The sequence below is a fragment of the Natrix helvetica genome (genome assembly GCF_964273705.1).
Source record: "Natrix helvetica genome assembly, chromosome: 1".
In the NCBI taxonomy this organism is placed as follows: Eukaryota; Metazoa; Chordata; class Lepidosauria; order Squamata; family Natricidae; genus Natrix; species Natrix helvetica.
In genome coordinates, this window is record NC_138548.1 from 248360345 (window position 1) to 248380203 (window position 19859).

Genomic DNA, 19859 nt, shown 5'->3' on the forward strand with positions numbered 1-19859 from the left:
CGGCGCCGAGGGGCAGGGCCTTCTCTGTGATGGGCCCAGCCCTCTGGAACGACCTCCCCCCAGACATTAGGACAATGACTGATCTCCGCTCCTTCCGCACGAAACTCAAGACCCACCTGTTCCAACTAGCTGGCCTGGCTTAATTAGAACTCTCTAACCTCCCTGGCAATTTTAAACTGTAAATTTAAATTTTTTGGGTATTTTAACTGTTTTAATTGTTGTAATTTTACTGTTATTTATTTTAACATTGTGGCTTTTATTTCTATTTGAATTGTTAAATGTTGATGTATTTACCTCCTCCATGCCACACGCCTATATAATTGATTGTACGTCGCCCCGAGTCCCTTCGCGGAGAGGGCGCGACTGATAAATCGAATAAATAAATAAATAAATAAATAAATAAATAAATAAATAAATTTAGAATTATTCCACTGCAAGGAAAAAAAAAACTATTCCATGCTGTTCCTAATACTTGTGACCGCTGCTAGCACTTAAGCCAAATGATCCTGAAACGTTAGCAAGTGGAACTCAAAACCAGAAAAAGGTGCAGGAAAAGTGGTTATGGGAAGAAGTGACACAGGCAAAGACTGATGAGATCATTTTGAAAGGTTTTGAAGTTGTCTCACCAAAAAGCTTCTCTTATTGATAAACCCCTACCTTGCGGAACATTTGATACAAAGAGGATATTATATTTGTGTGAAAACACAGGCAGAAAGACATGAGTGATGTATTAAAGAAAATCTGGTATCTTGGAAAGCTTACACAAATAAAGCTGTTGAGTATGTTTATATCCAAGGCAACAGCAATACGAGGTGACATGCAAACCCTCCTGGCCTTAATCTAGGTATGTTGATAATCTACTAACATAGTAATACAAATGGGAGACAATGTTATATGGAGCTCTGAAAAACTGTACATTTGAAGAAAGGTGTCTGCAGAATAAAAACTAGAAAATATTCCAGCCATTAGAAAAGAGAACCATCGATATGCATTTTATTCCTGGACATTTTTAGAGTACCTAGGAAAGGAACACCATGAAAGCAAGTTTGACTTTGTGCTCCACCGAGAAGAAAAGGGAATTCATTCCAAGAGACCCTAAGAACCTTAATAATAACAGATTATTTCTGTGCTCACTTATGAGTCACCAAAGGAGAATTCCACCCCTCTCCCAATAATTGTGTTAAATTCTGTGTATGAAAGTAACTTATTATTAATACAATTGTTGACTGATACTCTTGGGGACAGTATTGTCCCTCAATTTTTTAAGTATTTTAACAACACATAAATCAAATAGTTTTTCAAAGAACTGACTCTGATTAAAGATATTCATATCTTAAATTTAGGTACCCCAATCTCACTCTCAGAGTAACTATTCTAAGCAATTCCTTTATGAAGTGAAAAGATGGAAAGGCATTTTAGTGCTTGTTAAAGCACTTTGAACATTCAATTTCTCTCGGTTTGAGACATTTCTCTGGGTTTCAGCATTACAGCTCAATAATTACTAGATTTTATTATATGGAGGTTTCACTATAGGAAAGCAATTAAAAACAAGGATATTCTTACTGTACTTAAAAAAAAAAACTTTCCCTATTTCTGTAGTTAATTCAGTGATGGTGAGACAAATGGGCTGAAATATACCGGTAGTTGCTAGGTTGCATTACCAGTCAAGCTGCATGTTCTTGATAATATTTCCTGATCACCTAGTCTGGCACGAATTATTAAACCAGGGTTATTTTTATTTTGCTTAGTAGTAGTTTTTCAGTACACGAGAACAACTTGTTTTACCCATTGAGCTAAACTAGTTTGCATAACTGTGGTTCATTCATAAGATACAATTAGCTGTGTTTATATAACACGGTAAGTTAAGATGAAACAAACCACCATAATATGTAAACCTGGACAGTATGACTTGGTCCACCTTAAAGATTTGTCTGTAACAAAGCAAACTCCCTGGTTTTATCATGAATTTGGATAAAAGGTTATTGTATTTCTAGGGCAAATTGGTGCCATTGTCAAAGCCATGCATGCCCTGATAGGCATTGGTTGAGGTAATTTTTATTATGCCAGTATCATCTTTGCCTTGCAAGGATTAAAAAAAAAAACATTTGTTCTTCTGCTGTGATCTCCAAGTAAAGCTGGAATTCATGTTCAACCTTATTAATTTTGTTGATCAAGAATTGCACTTGATCAAATGAAATGCCACATACCCAAGCAGCAACTCTTACCTGTTTTTGTTCTAGAATTTTTGCCCAGTCCACTTTGGAACCAACTTCAGAAAGTGTAAATTTTTCATAGAGCTCTCGATACTCTGCACATTGATGTGTCATTCTGACATGGAGCTGCTTGATACTTTTGGAGGGGAGAAGAAAGGGAATTTCTTCATTAGAAAATGGGTTTCTTCAAGGAAGAATTGCCCAAACTTGATCTGTACGTGTGTCTCCAATGCATTTACCGTTTCTCAAGAGGGCTGCATGGAATATAAATCATTACTTACTCTTTTTCAATTTCAAAGGCTTGAGGATGTTTCAGATGCTTGACTTTGTCTACGTCTAGAAAAAGGTCTTTTAAAAGTGTCTCGGCGTCTTTCAGGTTTTTACCATTTATCTGCTGGAATTCCAAAGGCTTGTTCTGTTGTCGATTAATAGCATCCTACAAGAAAAGCATAATATACATATGCCTCATTCCCAGCAGAGAGGGCAGAGAGGAAGTTGCATTTGTAAATCTAGAAGGCAATGTTTTAGGCTGTAAGTATGTAATTATTGATCCTGATATCAATTCCATAAATGCAAGTTTTATCTTATAGTTTATCGTGTCAGCTTTTATCATATAGTATACAATTAGTTTGTAGAATTCATCACATTGAATAAACATCTTAGATTAAGAGAAAAGGAACTTTGGCTGAACACTGAATTAGATATTTGTTGTTTTAATTTGGCAAGCCATGTGTCATATATTCTGAGTTCCCTGATAGTAGACAGGAGAGTACCTAGAACTTCTTATGAATGGTTATCCTCTATCAAACATGGAAGGAGAGCTCAGGTAACACTAGATTAGCAACTGAGGTACACTACACCAAGTAAACTCTCATCAAGAAATATAGTTTCTGTCCCCTCACTCTAAGATTAAAAAATAAAAATAATTTTCATGAGTTAGTCATAGTCTTTTTGGTTCCAAGCTCAGAATTATCATACATTCAAACATAGGTAAAGGTAAAGGTTCCCCTCACACATATGTGCTAGTTGTTCCCGACTCTAGCAGGTGGTGCTCATCTCCATTTCAAAGCCAAAGAGCCAGCGCTGTCCGAAGACATCTCGGTGGTCATGTGGCCAGCATGACTAAATGCTGAAGGCGCACCGAATGCTGTTATCTTCCCACCAAAGGCGGTCCCTATTTTTCTACTTGCATTTTTACATGCTTTCGAATTGCTAGGTTGGCAGAAGTAACAGGAGCTCACTCTGTTACATCGCACTAGGGATTCGAACCGCCAAACTGTCGACCTTTCGATCGACAAGTTCAGCATCTTAGCCACTGAGCCACCACATCCCTTATTCAAACAACCATCACTATATCCCTTTTCAGATAGCAGCATTGTATAAAATGCAAAAAGGCGGGATGAAGTAGTCAGCAAAAAAAATTAAGGGGAGGAAATAAAAGAAAAGGAAAGGAGAAATAATTCTAATTTGCTCAAACAGCCATAATTATAGTTCTCTGTCCTCGCAAAACATTCTTGCTTCCATTAAGTCTATATCCTGATCCAAACAATGATTTTACTCTTTCAATATGTCGGCTCTCATTGATGCTTTCTGAGCTTGGTTATTTGCTTGCCGATGTTTCATTACCTGACTAGGTAACATCATCAGTGCTAGTGAGTGTGAGGTTTGTAGCACTGATTTTAGTTTCACTCTCTTAACATCTCACTAGCATTCCCAAAGAAATATTTCTTTTAATATGTCCAATGTTAAGAAACCAATGTTTCTTCCCAAATTATTTCATCTTGTTTATGTTTAATTCTGTTCACTCTGCCAAAGGCTGTCAGGTGCGAAAGATCAGATCTGTGAAAAATCAAGTTCTCACATGAAGGTTCAATTAAACTGATTTATTACCAAAGCCTATACAGAAATTTCTCAACTAACAGCACTTGCCTGGAGTCAGATAAGGGTCAATGGCACTTACTGTAATGGTTGGAGAAAGCTTGCTTGTGGCTACATAACAATTCTAGCCTGATCCCCCCTTTCACCCCATCCTCAAGCTCAGCCAGTCCTACAAAAGTTGTTCTTTAGCCCTTTTCAAATACCGTCAGAACACATCAAAATTGCTTTGCATTTTCTTCCCTCTTTTAATGTTAACTATTCCCTACCCTTTGATATATATTTTGAACTCTTTTTTGCTCTGTATGCATACACACATAGGCACCTAGCCCCCCCCCCTTCCCTCACCCCAGTATATAAAAAATCAGGCCCCATGGTCTAAAATATCGGACACGGTTAAAACTATACGTTTTAAAGAAGCATTATACTTGTTATATCTCCAATAAAGTGCTGTTTTTGACAATTCTTTTCTATACAAATGTAATGGAATCCAAAACATTCGAAATATTATTTTTTGTTGCATAATTTTTAATTTGAGGTCCATTGACACATTTGTTATAGAAGACACTCTCCCATTATCTGTACAATATAGGCAACTCTAGCTCTTTAGTCCATTCCCAGAATCCTTCATCAAGAAGCAAAGCTGTGTTCAAGTGATTTTTTTTTTGTGTGCTCTTGGTCTCTCATGGAACCCCATCAAGTTCTCATGTAGTAGCATTCCATATATGAATAGTATATGATTGGTCAGTAGGATTCTGAAGAACACATTCTGAAAAACCCTGGTTTTCCCCGATTTTGAAGATCCCTGATTCATTCTTTCTGACATATATTTCATTCACAATTAACTTCAACCTTCACTTTCATACATGTATTCACCAAGTCCTCTGCACAAGATTAGACCACCTCCATTCAGATCTGTTAAAGGTTTCCACATAGTTTTTAAAAAGCACAAAATATCTATTTTTCTTTCTTTAACATCACTCATTAATTGAGTCCCCTGAAGAGTGGCAGTTAATGAATTCAAATAAATAAAAATGAAATAAAATGTGTGCTTTATCTAATATTTAAAAAGAATTAAAGAAGTTTCAAAGAGGAGACCTCTTGAGTTTCTAATGGAGATATCTGAAGGGCCATTTTGTTGCAAGAAACAATTTCATGAGTTTAATCCACTTTTTAATTTAAAAAAAACATTTTTTGTACATCCAGACAACTCTGATTTTCTGTAATCTTGCCATGTTGAAATAAAGAACACAGATATTCCCCTTGTGTCTGATTAGATTAATTTTATGTACTAGTTGATAACCTGGCGTTACCTGGGTATTTATTTATAGGGGGGAAATGTCTGGACCAAACGTAATTTCTAATGATGGATTGTCCCCCTTACCAGATGGAGCCCACTTGTGGAGTACTGTGAAGCTGTTACCATAGAAACTCCACTGCGCTGTACAGTAGAAGTCATTTTAAGGCACAACAGGCTGTATCTTAACAGAACACACACCATGATGTGTATTAGGGGTGGCTTACCCCCACAGTATTTGTTTCCTGAGAGTAAGTCATCTGTGCACCAAGTTTGGTTCAAATTGCTCAAGGCGTTCCACAGTTATTCTGGAACATATACACACAAAGCCATTTAGATAGATAGATGATAGATAGATAGATAGATAGATAGATAGATAGATAGATAGATAGATAGATAGAAAGATAGAAAGATAGAAAGATAGATAGATAGATAGATAGATAGATAGATTGATTGATTGATTGATTGATTGATTTGCCCAACCAGCAAATGGGATTTTACTATTCTATTTGGAGATTTCTCCAATAAACTTTAGAGTCAAACATATAGCATGATTTTTGTATTCAAGTTCCAATTTTACCTTCTTGAGTTTGGACTGTGTTTCAAGGATGTCCTTTTCCACCTGGTCAGCATTTTTTTGCATGCGAGAGATGAGCACCACTAGATCATTGCTGCTTGATGATCTGCAAATAAGGATATAGAAATCAGGTAGCTTAAAGATCCAGGTTTTTTTTGCTCAGAATTTCATACTGAAGCCACATTCTTTTGGTTAATTATTTGGCTCAGTATACGATAGAATTAGAGCCCAAACTGAAACATTAGCCTCAATAATAAATTCCTTTAAAAATCTCCAGAATCAATCATTACATAGCAGTGAAGTATATATATATATATATATACAATAATACAATACAATAGTAGAGTTGGAAGGGACCTTGGAGGTCTTCTAGTCCAACCCCCTGCCTAGGCAGGAAACCCTATACCGTTTCAGACAGATGGCTATCCAACATCTTCTTAAAGACTTCCAGTGTTGGGGCATTCACAACTTCTGGAGGCAAACTGTTCCCCTGATTAATTGTTCTAACTGTCAGGAAATTTCTCCTCAGTTCTAAGTTGCTTCTCTCCTGGATTAGTTTCCACCCACTGCTCCACCCATATATATATATATATGTATTTGTGTTATCAGCACAAATACAACATATATATGTAGTATAAATATATATTTAGGCATACCAGGGGTTGTAACACACATACATACATACATACATACATACATACATACATACATACATATATATATTTGTTTTCGTAGATTTTCACGGGTGTAGGTATGCTGGTTTTGTTGTATTCGGGTTTTTTCCCATGTAAGATTGAGATTGTCTTTGCAACGTTTTGGCAAGATCTCACCTGCCATCTTCAGGCTTGGGCTTAAAATGGGAACACAGAAAGACGGCAGCTCCGTTCCCATTTTAAGCCCAAGCCTGAAGATGGCAGGTGAGATCTTGCCGAAACGTTGCAAAGACAATCTCAATCTTACACGTTGCAAAGACAATCTCAATCTTACACGGGAAAAAACCCAGATACAACAAAAACAGCATATACATACATACATACATACATACATACATACATACATACATATATATATATATATATATATTCATTCACCTCTGACTTACTTGATAATACAGATAGTCCTCGACTTACAACAATTTGTTTGGTGACCATTCAAAGTTGCAACTGAGAAAAGCGACTTATGACCATTTTTCATACTTATACTTATTGCAGCATCCCCATGATCATTGATCAAAATTTGTATACTTGGCAACTGGCTCATATTTATGAGTCATGCAGTGGAGGGATTCAGCCAGTTCGCATTTATCCGGGAGAACTGGTTGTTAACTTTCTAAGCATTTGGGAGAACTGGTTGTTGGAAGAAATCTCTTTTTTCCCCCACTTTACAATGCTAATCCTGTAAGGAAGGCAGGAAGGAAACGTTCTGATGTTGTATCTAGCCTAATCTTTATTGCCCTGATTACAGAAACTGCCTCTCCGGTTAAGCCTTATTACATTCTAACCCTAACCCTAACCCTAAAAGATATGAAGAACGGTTGCAGGAACTAGGTATGTCTAGTTTAATGAAAAGAAGGACATGATAGCAGTGTTCCAATATCTCAGGGGTTGCCATTAAGAAGAGGGAGTCAAACTATTCTCCAAGGCACCTGAGTGTAGAACAAGAAGCAATGGGTGGAAACTAATCAAGGAAAGAAGCAACTTAGAACTGAGGAGAAACTTCCTGACAGTTAGAACAATTAATCAGTGGAACAGCTTGCCTCCAGAAGTTGTGAATGCCCCAACACTGGAAGTCTTTAAGAAGATGTTGGATTGCCATTTGTCTGAAACGGTATAGGGTTTCCTGCCTAGGCAGGGCGTTGGACTAGAAGACCTCTAAGGTCCCTTCCAACTCTGCTATTGTATTGTATTGTATTGTATTGTATTGTATTGTATTGTATTGTATTGTATTGTATTGTATTGTATTGTATTGTATATGATAAAGGGAGACATGAAGGTTGATCAGAGGCAACTAAGGATGCCTATTAGAGAAAAGACCCATTAATGCAATAGAGCAATACTCTAATTAAGAGTGTTAGGGAGCAATATACTCAGAAATTATTCACAAGATTGTCTGATATTATAAAAACAGATTTAACAAATGCTATAGAAGAACAGATTTAATTGGATAAAACCGAGATTGGATCCAGGGGTGGTATTAACTTACTTTCCCTACTGGTTCACAAATGTGAACACGAGCGTCATCATGTGATGTATCATGACTTTTTCCCCCTTTGCAAAACTGGGTGTGGGTGTGGCCAGTGCATGACACATCTGCAGTTTTTACAGCCCTGATATACACAAACAAACTCAAAAACTCCGGACTTACTGAGAGTTAAATCCCATATTTTAATTATTACTTCATTTTTCCATCACATTTTAACACTTACCAAATACCAGAGACACATAGTACAACCTCTCAACTACTATAAGATAAAACAAAGCCATTTTATATCAACTAATAAATGTTAATATCAATATTAGTGGTGCCCATTGTCACCTTCAATTCTAAGATATCCATACACCAGATGTGTTTAAACCATTTGGGAACCAGGCATTCTACAAAAGCTTCGCATAACCATGTGAAAAGAACAGCCTCTAGGTTGCAGAGATATTAATTGCAACATAAAGGACATAATAATAAAATGGAAAGCAAAGTATAAGAAACTGGACAGTTATAATAATACAACTGAAGCTCCATGAGGCACATAAAAAATAGGTGGAGCTTTGATCATACTGCCATCTTGGTTTTTTTGTCTTATTAAATCCTTAATAAGAATTATACACTTTACAGAAGGAGTCATAAATCGTTAGAACTCAAAACCTTTAAGAGATTGACAAAAGAGTTTCATGACATTAGAACGAAAGTGCTGACTGGTCTTTCAAATTAAAATCCAATTTAAGCCCTCTCATTTGTTAACCATACATTACTAGAGCAGTAGCAAATCCTAGAATAAATTAATATTGTGGAATGAAAAGTATGTGCTGATCCTCCAAAGAAAGGAGGGATATTGATACATAATCATTATGTGAAAATAATATGGTTGGCAATATGTAGGGAAATGAACCAGCCCTTCCAGAAAAATTGGTTGATACTGCAACAAAATGTTGTTTAATTAATTTTATTCCATCTAGATGTTGTTCTTCAAAGGAAGCTTTTATGTTTCAGGTATATCATATTTTCATAGGCTCATAAAACTGTGTTTGCAGAACAGGCCCATACACGAGTAAGCAATGTCATTCTTTCTTGGGCAGTCTCTCTCTTTCCTTTTTCTTTTACTCTTATTTATTTATTTATTTTTATTTTATTTGATTTCTAGACCGCCCCCTCTCCCTGAAGGGACTCGGGGCGGTGTACAGGTACCAGATTAAAAACCATACAAATAATCATAAATATAGTTAAAATCGGATTAAACTTTAAACCCCTGTACAAGTTTATAAAAATTAAAAACTTAGCCTAAGACCAACCCGTGAAATTTAAAAATTTCTTCTCAGAACACTCTCAAAAAGCCCCAAACAATTTCAGCTACATGTACCATAGCAGCAGATTTGGTAAGTTCGTGCCACCTGACCCTGTTTCTAGATGATGAAAGCAGGGGTGAAATTCATCAGGTTCTGACAGGCTCTGGAGAACCGGTAGTGGAAATTTTGAATAGTTCAGAGAACCAGCAAATGCGACCTCTGGCTGGTCCCAGAGTGGGGTGGGAATGGAGATTTTGTAGTAGCCTTCTCCTGCCATGCCCACCAAGCCACGCCCACAGAACCAACCGATAGTCAAAAAAAATTTGAATTTCATCACTGGATGAAAGGATGATGGGATTATTTCTGGCATTGCAGTTCTGAGAGCGCAGTCAAGGAAAATAAACATACTCTAAACCAGTGCTTTCTCAATCTTGGCACGTTTAAGACGGGTGGATTTTCCCAAGATGGTTGAGGAATTCTGATAGTTGAAGTCCACCCACCTTAAACTTGCCAAGATTGAGAAAGCACTGCTCTAAACTATGATTCCATACTGTGATTATGCCAACTCAGGACTGCAAGTTTGGACTGCATATTAAGCCTAACCTTGGTATGCTTTAGCACAGGGGTGTCCAAACTTGGGAACTTTAAGACTTGTGGACTTCAACTCCCAGAATTCTGGGAGTTGAAGTCCACAAGTCTTAAAGTTCCCAAGTTTGGACACCCCTGTTTTAGCATATCATACAAATATAGCTATAATGTTGGAAGATTTTTTTGGGAGGTATGAGAGGCCAACTTCTATTGGATACCAAATTCAGGTGCAGAATGCAGCAATAGCATTGCTGAAAAACAACTTCCCAGGCATTGCTCAAAATGTGTCAGGCAAAAGAGAGCACACCTCCTAAAGCAGATTTTTTTCCCCTGTGGAAAATGATTAACATTCAAAACTTTCTCCTACTGTTTAACTTGAAATTTGGCACCCTATAATTATCACCAACTAGTTCCAGTTCCACCCTTTGGAGTTCCAGAGCATAAAGGTTGCCCCTGCTTCTGCATTACTGCAATTTCTTGTATCTAATGTCAACTTGTTAGCACTTAAATAACAACAGGAACACTGTAGCTGGAAAATAAATTATACACCTGTGGAATGATTTCTTTTCCCCCACCCCACTCCTCAGAGGTCATTGGCCCTCGCAGCCTGGAAATAGAAACTAGTTTGTCATTCTTTTTCATCAATTGCACAATCTGCTTGTCTCCTGCTCAGCCTCACAGCCTTCCCCTCCCAGGAATGAGGAGGAGACATGGTAGTAAATACTTGAGCACCACCCAGAGCTCCAGTGTTATTTCCTGCCAAACTAGAAGGAATATGAGTCATTCTACATTGCTTCTCAGGCATGTTGAGACAAACCTATCAATGTATTTGCTTTCATGAAGTCCCTTTCTATAGAGACCAACCAAAGGAAAGTCACAGTTTCAAGATGATTGTTCACATTCTGTTGTTCATGGCATGGAGTGTAAGAAACCATAACACTGTGACTCAGTGTGTTATGTTGACCCACCTTTTTTATAATAAAAGAAACCCATACAGGAATTAGAGGGGAGAGAACAATGAAATCTTTCTTGTTCTCTGGACTTTGGCCTGTCCCCATCAGCAAAAGTTCTCTCTAAATTGATAGGATTGAAAAGTTCTATGTGCTTCTTTTAAGATGGCCAGGCAGGACAATGATAGTGTGTAGCATTTAGTAACATGCCATTACTGTCTCACTTATTTTGGCTAGTCTACCTGTTTTTACAAGTCACTGGATTTAACTGGCAATAGTTGATGAGTCTGGGATGAGAATGGGATGCTGCCCATTATCCTAATGTTTCTGCAACATTTCTGAGCAAATTGCATGCCATAACAGATGCTCTAGGACACTGTGGGAAATTCAAATGCTAGAGGAAGAGGCCTCATACTTACATCTATCCTCATGAACTGATTGAAGAAAAGATGTGGTATGAATTGAAGTCTCACCCACACTCCTTACTTATGAGTCTTTGGTATAGGATCTAACAACTATCACTTGTCTGGAAGCCCAACTACTCACAAGGACAACTGATCATCCCCTTCTTATTGCTGTCTTATATTTCAAAATGTTCTAAATAGTTGATGAGGCAGGTCTCTCTTTTGCAGGATTTATGCTATGTTTTCCTCTCATTTAAATAATTCTTACTGTCCATTTACATCAAATGTTTTTAATCTATCAAAATATGCTAGCTGCTTCCTCAACTCCATGATTTTGCTACCATTTAACCCATGCACAAGTCCTCTGGAGATACATTTTCTGGTTTTGGGAGTTCCCAAATGGAAATCAAATTACGAAATCAGGTTTAATGAAAAGAAAGACTAGGAGTGATGTGATAGCAGTGTTCCAATATTTGAGGGTTTGCCATGAAGAAGACCTATTCTCCAAAGCATCTAAGGCAGGACAAGAAGCAATGGATGGAAACTAATCAAGGAGAGAAGCAACATAGAATAAGGAGAAATTTCCTGATAGTTAAATGATAGGATCAGTGGAATGGCTTGCCTTTAGAAATTATGAATACTCCATCACTGAAGATTTCAAAAGAGATTGGACAACCATGTTTTATATTTCCTTATCCAGGTAAAATAACTGCAGCCAGCCAGTATCAGTCCCAGCCTATGTCAGATGATCTACAATCTTCTGTTTTCTTCCAAATTTAATAATTGCTTCCAGCCAATACGATAAAAAGGCTTCCATGCCAACTATTGTTTTTTGTATTGTTTTGTCCTCTCCCAAAAAGTTTTGTCCTCTCTTAAAATGTTAGGCTTGAAGAAAAGTGCTCTGTTCATAGCTGTCAACTAGTTGACAACTATTATGACTGGTTTGAAATACCCTGCCCCAAGCCAATCACATACCTCCAATTACAAAGCTGTGGTACCTTCTGCAAAATCATAAATACGATGCTTCCTTTAACAGCCTAAAAATGAAATATTTTTCAACCTCTGATTCTGCTATGGTTGAACACATATTATTCTAGATATATGGAAAGACTATCCACTGAGGTCCCTGACACCCAGCTCATGTTTCTCCTGCCAAGTGCAGACACTTACCTGAAAGATTTGTACAAAAAAATGCAGTTTGTCAATAACTTCAATTACCACAAACCAAAAAAGCCATGTTTAGATTCTCCACTTCTGCCTCCAAACAATTTACCTGTTCCATCTCCCACGTAACTGACTACCTTAGTGAATGGCTTTGCAAGGCAATAGAGCAACACGTTGAAGACAAATTCATGGACTGTGCATATGGAGGAGATGCTTGAAACTTTTTTTTTGCCTCTTTATAAATCTTAGGCTCCTTTGTGCTGCTTATGAATTCACAGAATTCTAGAAACAGGGCCAGGGAGTGAAACTCTAAACTGCAGCATGTTTGAACAGAGAATCTGAATGCTGATTATTTGATATCTCAGGATGGGCTGCCATTCTCTACACTCAACTACTGAATGAAAGCTGAGCTGGGGGTGGGTGGGGTGGGTGGGGGTGGTTTGAGGGTGGTAATAGTGTAAAACACTATAGAAATAAAGCATATTGAGGATGTTTTGTTCAACAGACTGCATATGGAGGAGCTTAATAAGTTTCCTAAGACAAATCTGATCTCAGGACCATAAAGACTGGAACTCAAAAAACAAGATATAGCATAATTGCTTGACATGGCTTATTACATATGGTTTATCTATGTGTAAATTCAAAGCCAAAATGTTATTTCAGAGCATGCAAAGGGCAAAACCTTAAAGCGGCAGGGTCCCCTGAAATTCATCCTTGACCTATGGAGGACCTTCATCCTGGGAAAAGATGTCTTCAGATTAAGGAGAGGCTAAGAGATGCTAGATGCAGCCCCCTGTATGCTCCTTTTTTATCTTTCGACCACTGGGATGTGCTCTACCTGGGGCTGCCTTTCAACACAACTCAAGCTATAGCTAGAATGCAGCAGCATGAATAGTTATGGATACCGATCCCCCTCCATGGAATACCACTACTATCCAAGCAGCACTAGTTGCCAATGGCCTCCAATTTAAGGTGTTGGTTCTCACTTATACAGTTCTTCAGGTCTCCTATTTATTCTTGCCTGTCCAAAAAGACCTGATTGAGTTGACCTTCTCCAGGTTCCATCATTCAAGTAGAGTTCAATCTTGTTGGGCAAGCCAATGTGCCTCCTCTGCCACTATTCGGAACAGTATTCCCCCCCATAATGGCTTTGACCCTGCCTGTCTTTTAAAAAGCCTTGAAGATCCAGCTCATTCTTCAGGTTCTGAATCTGAAGCCCAATTTAATTGTTTGAATGCCTAAACTGCCCTCGGCATGAAATGTTTTTAGTTACATTTTTTAGCTTATTTGCTGTCTCGGCTCTTTTGTTCATCGCCCTGAGCTGCATGACAAGCAGGCAGGCATAATAAATAAAAACAGTGGATGCATTCAGAGCACTGCCCAGCCATGCTACATAGACTGCAAAACAGGGATAACATGGATAGATTTATATTAAATTACAATGGATTCGGAAGCTACAAAAGTTATTTGTATCAAAAGCAAAATCTGGAAAACTAGATGAAGCATTGTAATCTTGGATCCAAAATCTAAACCACGCTCACCACCTCCTGCACCTCAAAAATAATAAAACCTCCCCGAAAATAAGACCAAGTGCTTATTTGGGGGGTCAAAAGAAAATAAGACCCTGTCTTATTTTTGGGGAAACATGGTATAGACTTTCTAGATGTAAAGTAGGAAGAATATATTGTCAGGTTAATATGCGGTAGATATTCTGCATTTTCAGAGGTGTTACTCTACATTGTAGCATTTCACAATTCTACACCTTTCTGGAATCCGGGTCATGTTTACTGAAATTACCACAGAAAACTTTCAAAACAAAGCCACATGGCTGATCTTTATCAGAAAGCCCACATCTCAAGGACATCCCATAAAGGAAAATGGATAAACTTTATCATTGCTGTTCTTGAGGACTGACCATTGTATTTTGGTTTAGAAGAGAAGAGGCTTTACATGTTTTTTTAAAAATGGAATCTGACTATTTAGCATCATTAGTAAAAGTATTCCTTGCAGGCTAAAATCCTGGACAGCTTCTTCTTCTTAATTGACTCGGCTTTTGCAATCAAATAAATAATGATTTAAAAGCCACAATTGCTACATTCGCATTGTGTACTAGGCAGAACCAAGTATGATTAACAACGTGATTGGGGAATATAGCCATAGTGTCCGTAAGTACAAGACAGCTTCCTCCAGCAATATGGTAGAACTACCTCTCCTAGTGAAAGCATTCACCACAGAGTTATTGTGCACATTGAAGCACACACCCTTGCCCATATGCACGCATCAGCCAGAGTTGCAAACCAATTTTTTTTCATTGTTGATTACAAACATATATACTGAAAATCAGTGGAATTCTTGAAACATTTCTAGTTCAGATGGATCTGGATTTTATAACATCACCATGGATTTCTTTATCCTCCTGCATATTTTCCCCTGTGAAGTCAACAGTACCATGTTAATGCCCTATAGGACTAATTCTCAGATAAGTACGTATATATAAGAATGCTGCATAAGGAGCATGCAATGAAATAGTCCTGCATAATTTACACTCAATAATTCTCATAGCTGAGAGACTTTGAGTATTGACAAAGTACTGACATTGTATATCTACCTCAGCTACACACTTCATATTGCATTATTTATTGCATAAATGAGGTGTGATCTAGAAAAGTAAAGAAACAATATTACACTTTCAATTTGCTTCAAGACAAGCTACCTGATTAGCTTCAAGAAAGTCACCTAAACAAACAATCTTCATAATACTCTGGATAAACTACCAAAAAATGCAGCTGATGCTATACCACAAAATCAAGAAATTTGATTGTAAAATTTGAGAAGTACAGTAAGAACTTGCAACCAAGATTGTTTTTGAGTTCTGCTACCTTTGGCTAAAACCTAATGAATTCTCTCTTTTTTCAGTTGTCATTTGAATAGAAGGCTTTCCACTAGCCCACAGTATTCTTAGGCTCAAAAATATATTCATAAATCCATAGTTAGGCAGTATAATAAAAAGGCGACATAGATGGTGGTGATGAATGGAAAGACTGCAGTAAACGTTTTCCTTTTTAACCAAGGTATTTACACCATTTTCTCTTGCTCCTCCCAAACTTCAGAAGAAAACAAGTGAAATTCAGATGGATGAGAAAATTTAAAAAGGACAAAAATCTGAGGAATGAAATCCTAATATAGGCACTGAGGATTGAACATTCAGTTGGTTGGGAGAAGAGATCAAAAACTGGAGTGGAGAGAACAAGGAATGGAATCTCCTAGAAGACTGCATGGATGATGGAACTGAGCAACGCTCTCATCATCACAATATTTTGTTGCTAGTCTAAGATGTTCATAATAATAGGAAAATCATTTTTGTAAGTGCTGCTCCTTATGTTGCGTCAAAATGATTCCAACTTTCAATAAGATGGAGGGATTTAAAAATTCAGGGGAGGGAATACATTTTGAAAAAATGTAAAGTAGTTAAGAAAGAAAATGGACAACAACAACAACACACACACACACACACAAACCCTGAAGCTACCATAGCACGGAGGATTGATATCTGTGATAATTGGTATCTGAGAATTGATATCTGTGATAATTGATATCTGAGAATTGATATCTGTGATGGATACAGTGTTTGCAGCTGTATCCACCATACAAGTAATCAATACCACACATCACGTCTTTTCATGAGCATAGCTCCACCTGAGATTTCAGCAGACAAGCCTTCTAACAGTAACAACTTTTTCCTTCTCAAAAAGGAAACAGAACTCAGGAAATTGACCAGACCCATTCCTCTCAACATTTCAGAAAATAAAGCAAAACCAGATTTTTACATTAAACTTCACCTGTTCCAAGATTTAACCTATTGCTGAATCACTTCCTGGTTGTTGGCTGTTTCCTTTGCAGTACTCATATTTTTTTTTGCTTTCAAAATATGAGAATTAATCATTCTAATGGTAATTATAATATACTTTATCAACTGTGTGTAGCATATATGAAATGGCAGACTGGATATTGCACAACATTTTAGCCTCAAATACACCATCTATCTAAATACAGTAGCAGTAGGCACAAACTACAACGTTACTTATGCATTTATCTAAGATCAAACATTATTAAATTTGGCAGATTTTACTTTGTATTAGTCTTGTAACATTATGAAATTTTCTTCTGGAGACTAATTAAGTTTCTGATAAAGTTGCTGCCTTTCACCAGACCAGGGACAAAATGGAGAGAACAATTGGATAGAGAACAAAATAATTAATCAACCTCCAACTATTGACTATCTTGAGTGACTTTGACTCATTCATTCTCTCTTGGGTCAGCCAACATCACAAGGGGATTGTTGGGGGTGGAGGAAATAAGAAGAGTTGAGTCCCCAAAGGAAAAATGAGAAATTAACAAATTAATACCCTTCTGATAATATATTTCTCCCACCTTTCAGCTACTTATTCTGTTAGTATCATGCAAAAAAAGAATTACCGTATATGCATCTTAGAGTTGTAGCGATGCCAGCAAAAACGCAATACCACATTCCATGGATAATTCCCAATATGATTTTTGGAATATGAGATTCTTAGTCTTTACAGTGTACAAAAAAAGGTAGCCAAATCTAGCTGATGATCAAAAGAGGGTACCTGACAGATGGATTATATTTCCAAGTGCATGTCTAGTAGAAAATATTTGTAGGAATTAAACGAATGCAAAATAGTAAAGAGGGTGTGTGTGTTTGAAATGCCAAATCCACGCTGTTTATATACACATCCTTTTAAAAAAATCTGACAATTAAACAAATATAATCAATATAATTTCAAACAGCAAGGAGTCTGGAAACCTCTTTAAAATAGAACTAGTGTTAAGTCCATTGTACGAATTTTTTTCCACTACATGGGACAATCATTGTTACATAGTGCCTCTTTTAAGATTTCCTTGCTTTAGAGATCTTGACTGATATGCAAGTTTTTCTATGGGAGAAAGAAAAAAAAAGCTATAAGTTTTTCCAGTCTTACAGCCTCTCAGATTGTAAACTACAAGTCCTAAAATTCCCATCCAGCATGGATACTGGATTGGGAAAAGCTGATGGGGGATACTATGAGTGAAAGAGAATTCGTGTTCAACTTTGGCCTATTTGCGCAAGGGACAAAAACAGATTTTAGTTTTCAGTTATCCTGTTAGGCAAATAATACTTTCACTTGTTCCTTGCAATCTATTTAAGCAACTAAGAAGTTGCTTCTTAATTTAATAAAAGACTGCTTTTATTAAACAGAAAAAAATGATTTTCCTTAGCATCTTGCTGAGTACCTTAACATGTATGCCTCTTTGTAAATAAATCCCACTGAATTCAGTGGGGTTATGCCCCACAAGTAGACAGAAGACTGGATCTTAGTCTTTACATTATTTAAGTTTTTTTTAAAGGATATATGTAGGAAATTGTTCTCCCTTTTAGATTTACTTTATTAACACCAACTCTTATTCAATTTTGCGAAAAGAAAGTTGACAGAATCAGCAACTTACTTGAACTGCTTAGTTGGGGACCCTTTGGTTGGGGCGCTCCCGCTTGGCGAGCCTTTGGCCACCCCTTTGAACATCTCGGTGTTCTCCTGGGAAACTCCCTGTTGCTGGTATCAGGAAGGGTCTTGATGGGAGGCGTGAGGGTGCTGTAGCTGCTTCTGCCTCTGCTCCTGTTGAGATGATCTGACAGGAAAGGTTCAGAAGGTGTGCACATTGCTAAAAGCGGAATTTGGAAAGCTCCTCCCCAAAGTGCAGGTGATCAACAGCAGTGATGAAAACTTGCTTTTTTAAAAAAAGAGGGACTAGAAAAACCAGTTTATGACTGAATGAGTAAAAGCCAGAGGGAGAGTGGGAGTCCCCACCCTGGTACTCAGAAGAATGCACCTCTGTACAAGCAGAGACTTTCCCAGCTACGTTCACACAGTTATCAGCAGCCATTCCATGCAATACCTTTCTTTGCCAGCAAAGGCTAATCTCGTTCTAAATCATGTTTGTCTATAGTAAAGAATGAAGTGCAACTCTATTCATAGCTAGAGCACAGAATAGATAACTGGTCTACAAAATGTGTTGTCCAAGCTATATATTCATGTTGAGAGAGAGATTCTACATTATTATATACTTGCCTAAGTATCTAAGTATTCCATAAACAGGCTTAATTAAGAAAAGTATCAAGAACCCATGCCTTGGAAATGACTTAAAATAAATCTGTTTGCTTCAATATCTGCCACATTGGAAGCCTAGGGTTGTAGTGAAAAATTATATTTTAGTTATACCCAATAAGAATACTTCTTTAACATTTTGTTAGACCATCATAAAATGACTGCCATGTTGGATGTATGTATGTATGTATGTATGTATGTATGTATGTATGTATGTATATGTATATGTATATGTATATGTATACGTATACGTATACGTATAGGTATATATATGTATCTCTTTGCTATCTATTGATGGTCATTCATATTTCTGCAGCCTTGAGTTGATAGTTCTAGGCATTACCAATCACAAGTCATGATAAATTAGCAAAAGAGGCCTCCCATTGGCTCTGGCCACCTTGTCGTCCATCAAGTATTTTATGTAATCAACGACATTTTTATATACTAAAAAAAAAAAAAAAATCTTATGGTGCCCCTAAAGAACCCAGGAGCATTTTTGGAAATGGCAATGTTGAGATTGGATTTCAGTTTTGCAGCATTCCAACTTCCCATTAATGGCCTTTAAACATATATCAAAATATTTGAAAAGCCAGGTGAGACACAGCTCCTGGTAAGCCCTAAGGTAATTCAACATGCATATGGTGCTCACAAATGTGACAATAGGAATTTCAGAAATGAAATGCCTCATTAAACCAATTGAATTCAGTGTGTTATGAACAGAATTTATTTGGTTTCAATCTAAAATGGGTAGACTATATATATAGTTTGTACAGACTAATATAACACACACACACACACACAGAGAGAGAGAGAGAGACGCACACACTATATATTGCATATTATACTCTAACAAAAAGCTCAGCACAAGGAAACAATGTGGAAACAAATGGAAATTGAGGACTACAGACAATGTGGCCCCAGCTGCAATATTAGAAGTCTCTAAACAAAATTTATTCCTGACTTGCACCCTTTAGGCATGTCCTCTGCCTGCATTCTCCTGACATGCCATGCAACATCTCTGATTAATCTGTCCCAAACTCAAGTCTGCCAAAGAGGTTGACTTCCACCATTCATTGCCCAGGCAGGCCTAGATTACTACATCAACAACACAATATGCCCTGAGATTTCTA

At 37.2% G+C, this 19859-nt stretch overlaps 1 protein-coding gene across 1 annotated transcript in view; it reads right to left on the bottom strand.

Annotated features, from left to right (window-relative positions):
* The window catches only part of EVPL (envoplakin), a 43992-nt gene extending 25723 nt beyond the window's left edge, over positions 1–18269 (bottom strand). Inside the window, exons 1-4 of the mRNA XM_081935219.1 lie at positions 18074–18269; positions 5966–6068; positions 2495–2649; positions 2226–2349 (exon numbers count right to left, since the gene is read on the bottom strand). Of these exons, the coding sequence (XP_081791345.1) occupies positions 2226–2349; positions 2495–2649; positions 5966–6068; positions 18074–18147 (456 nt within the window). The 5' untranslated portion in view covers positions 18148–18269. The remainder of the gene's footprint in view (positions 1–2225; positions 2350–2494; positions 2650–5965; positions 6069–18073) is intronic.
* Between the last annotated feature and the right edge of the window lie 1590 nt (positions 18270–19859).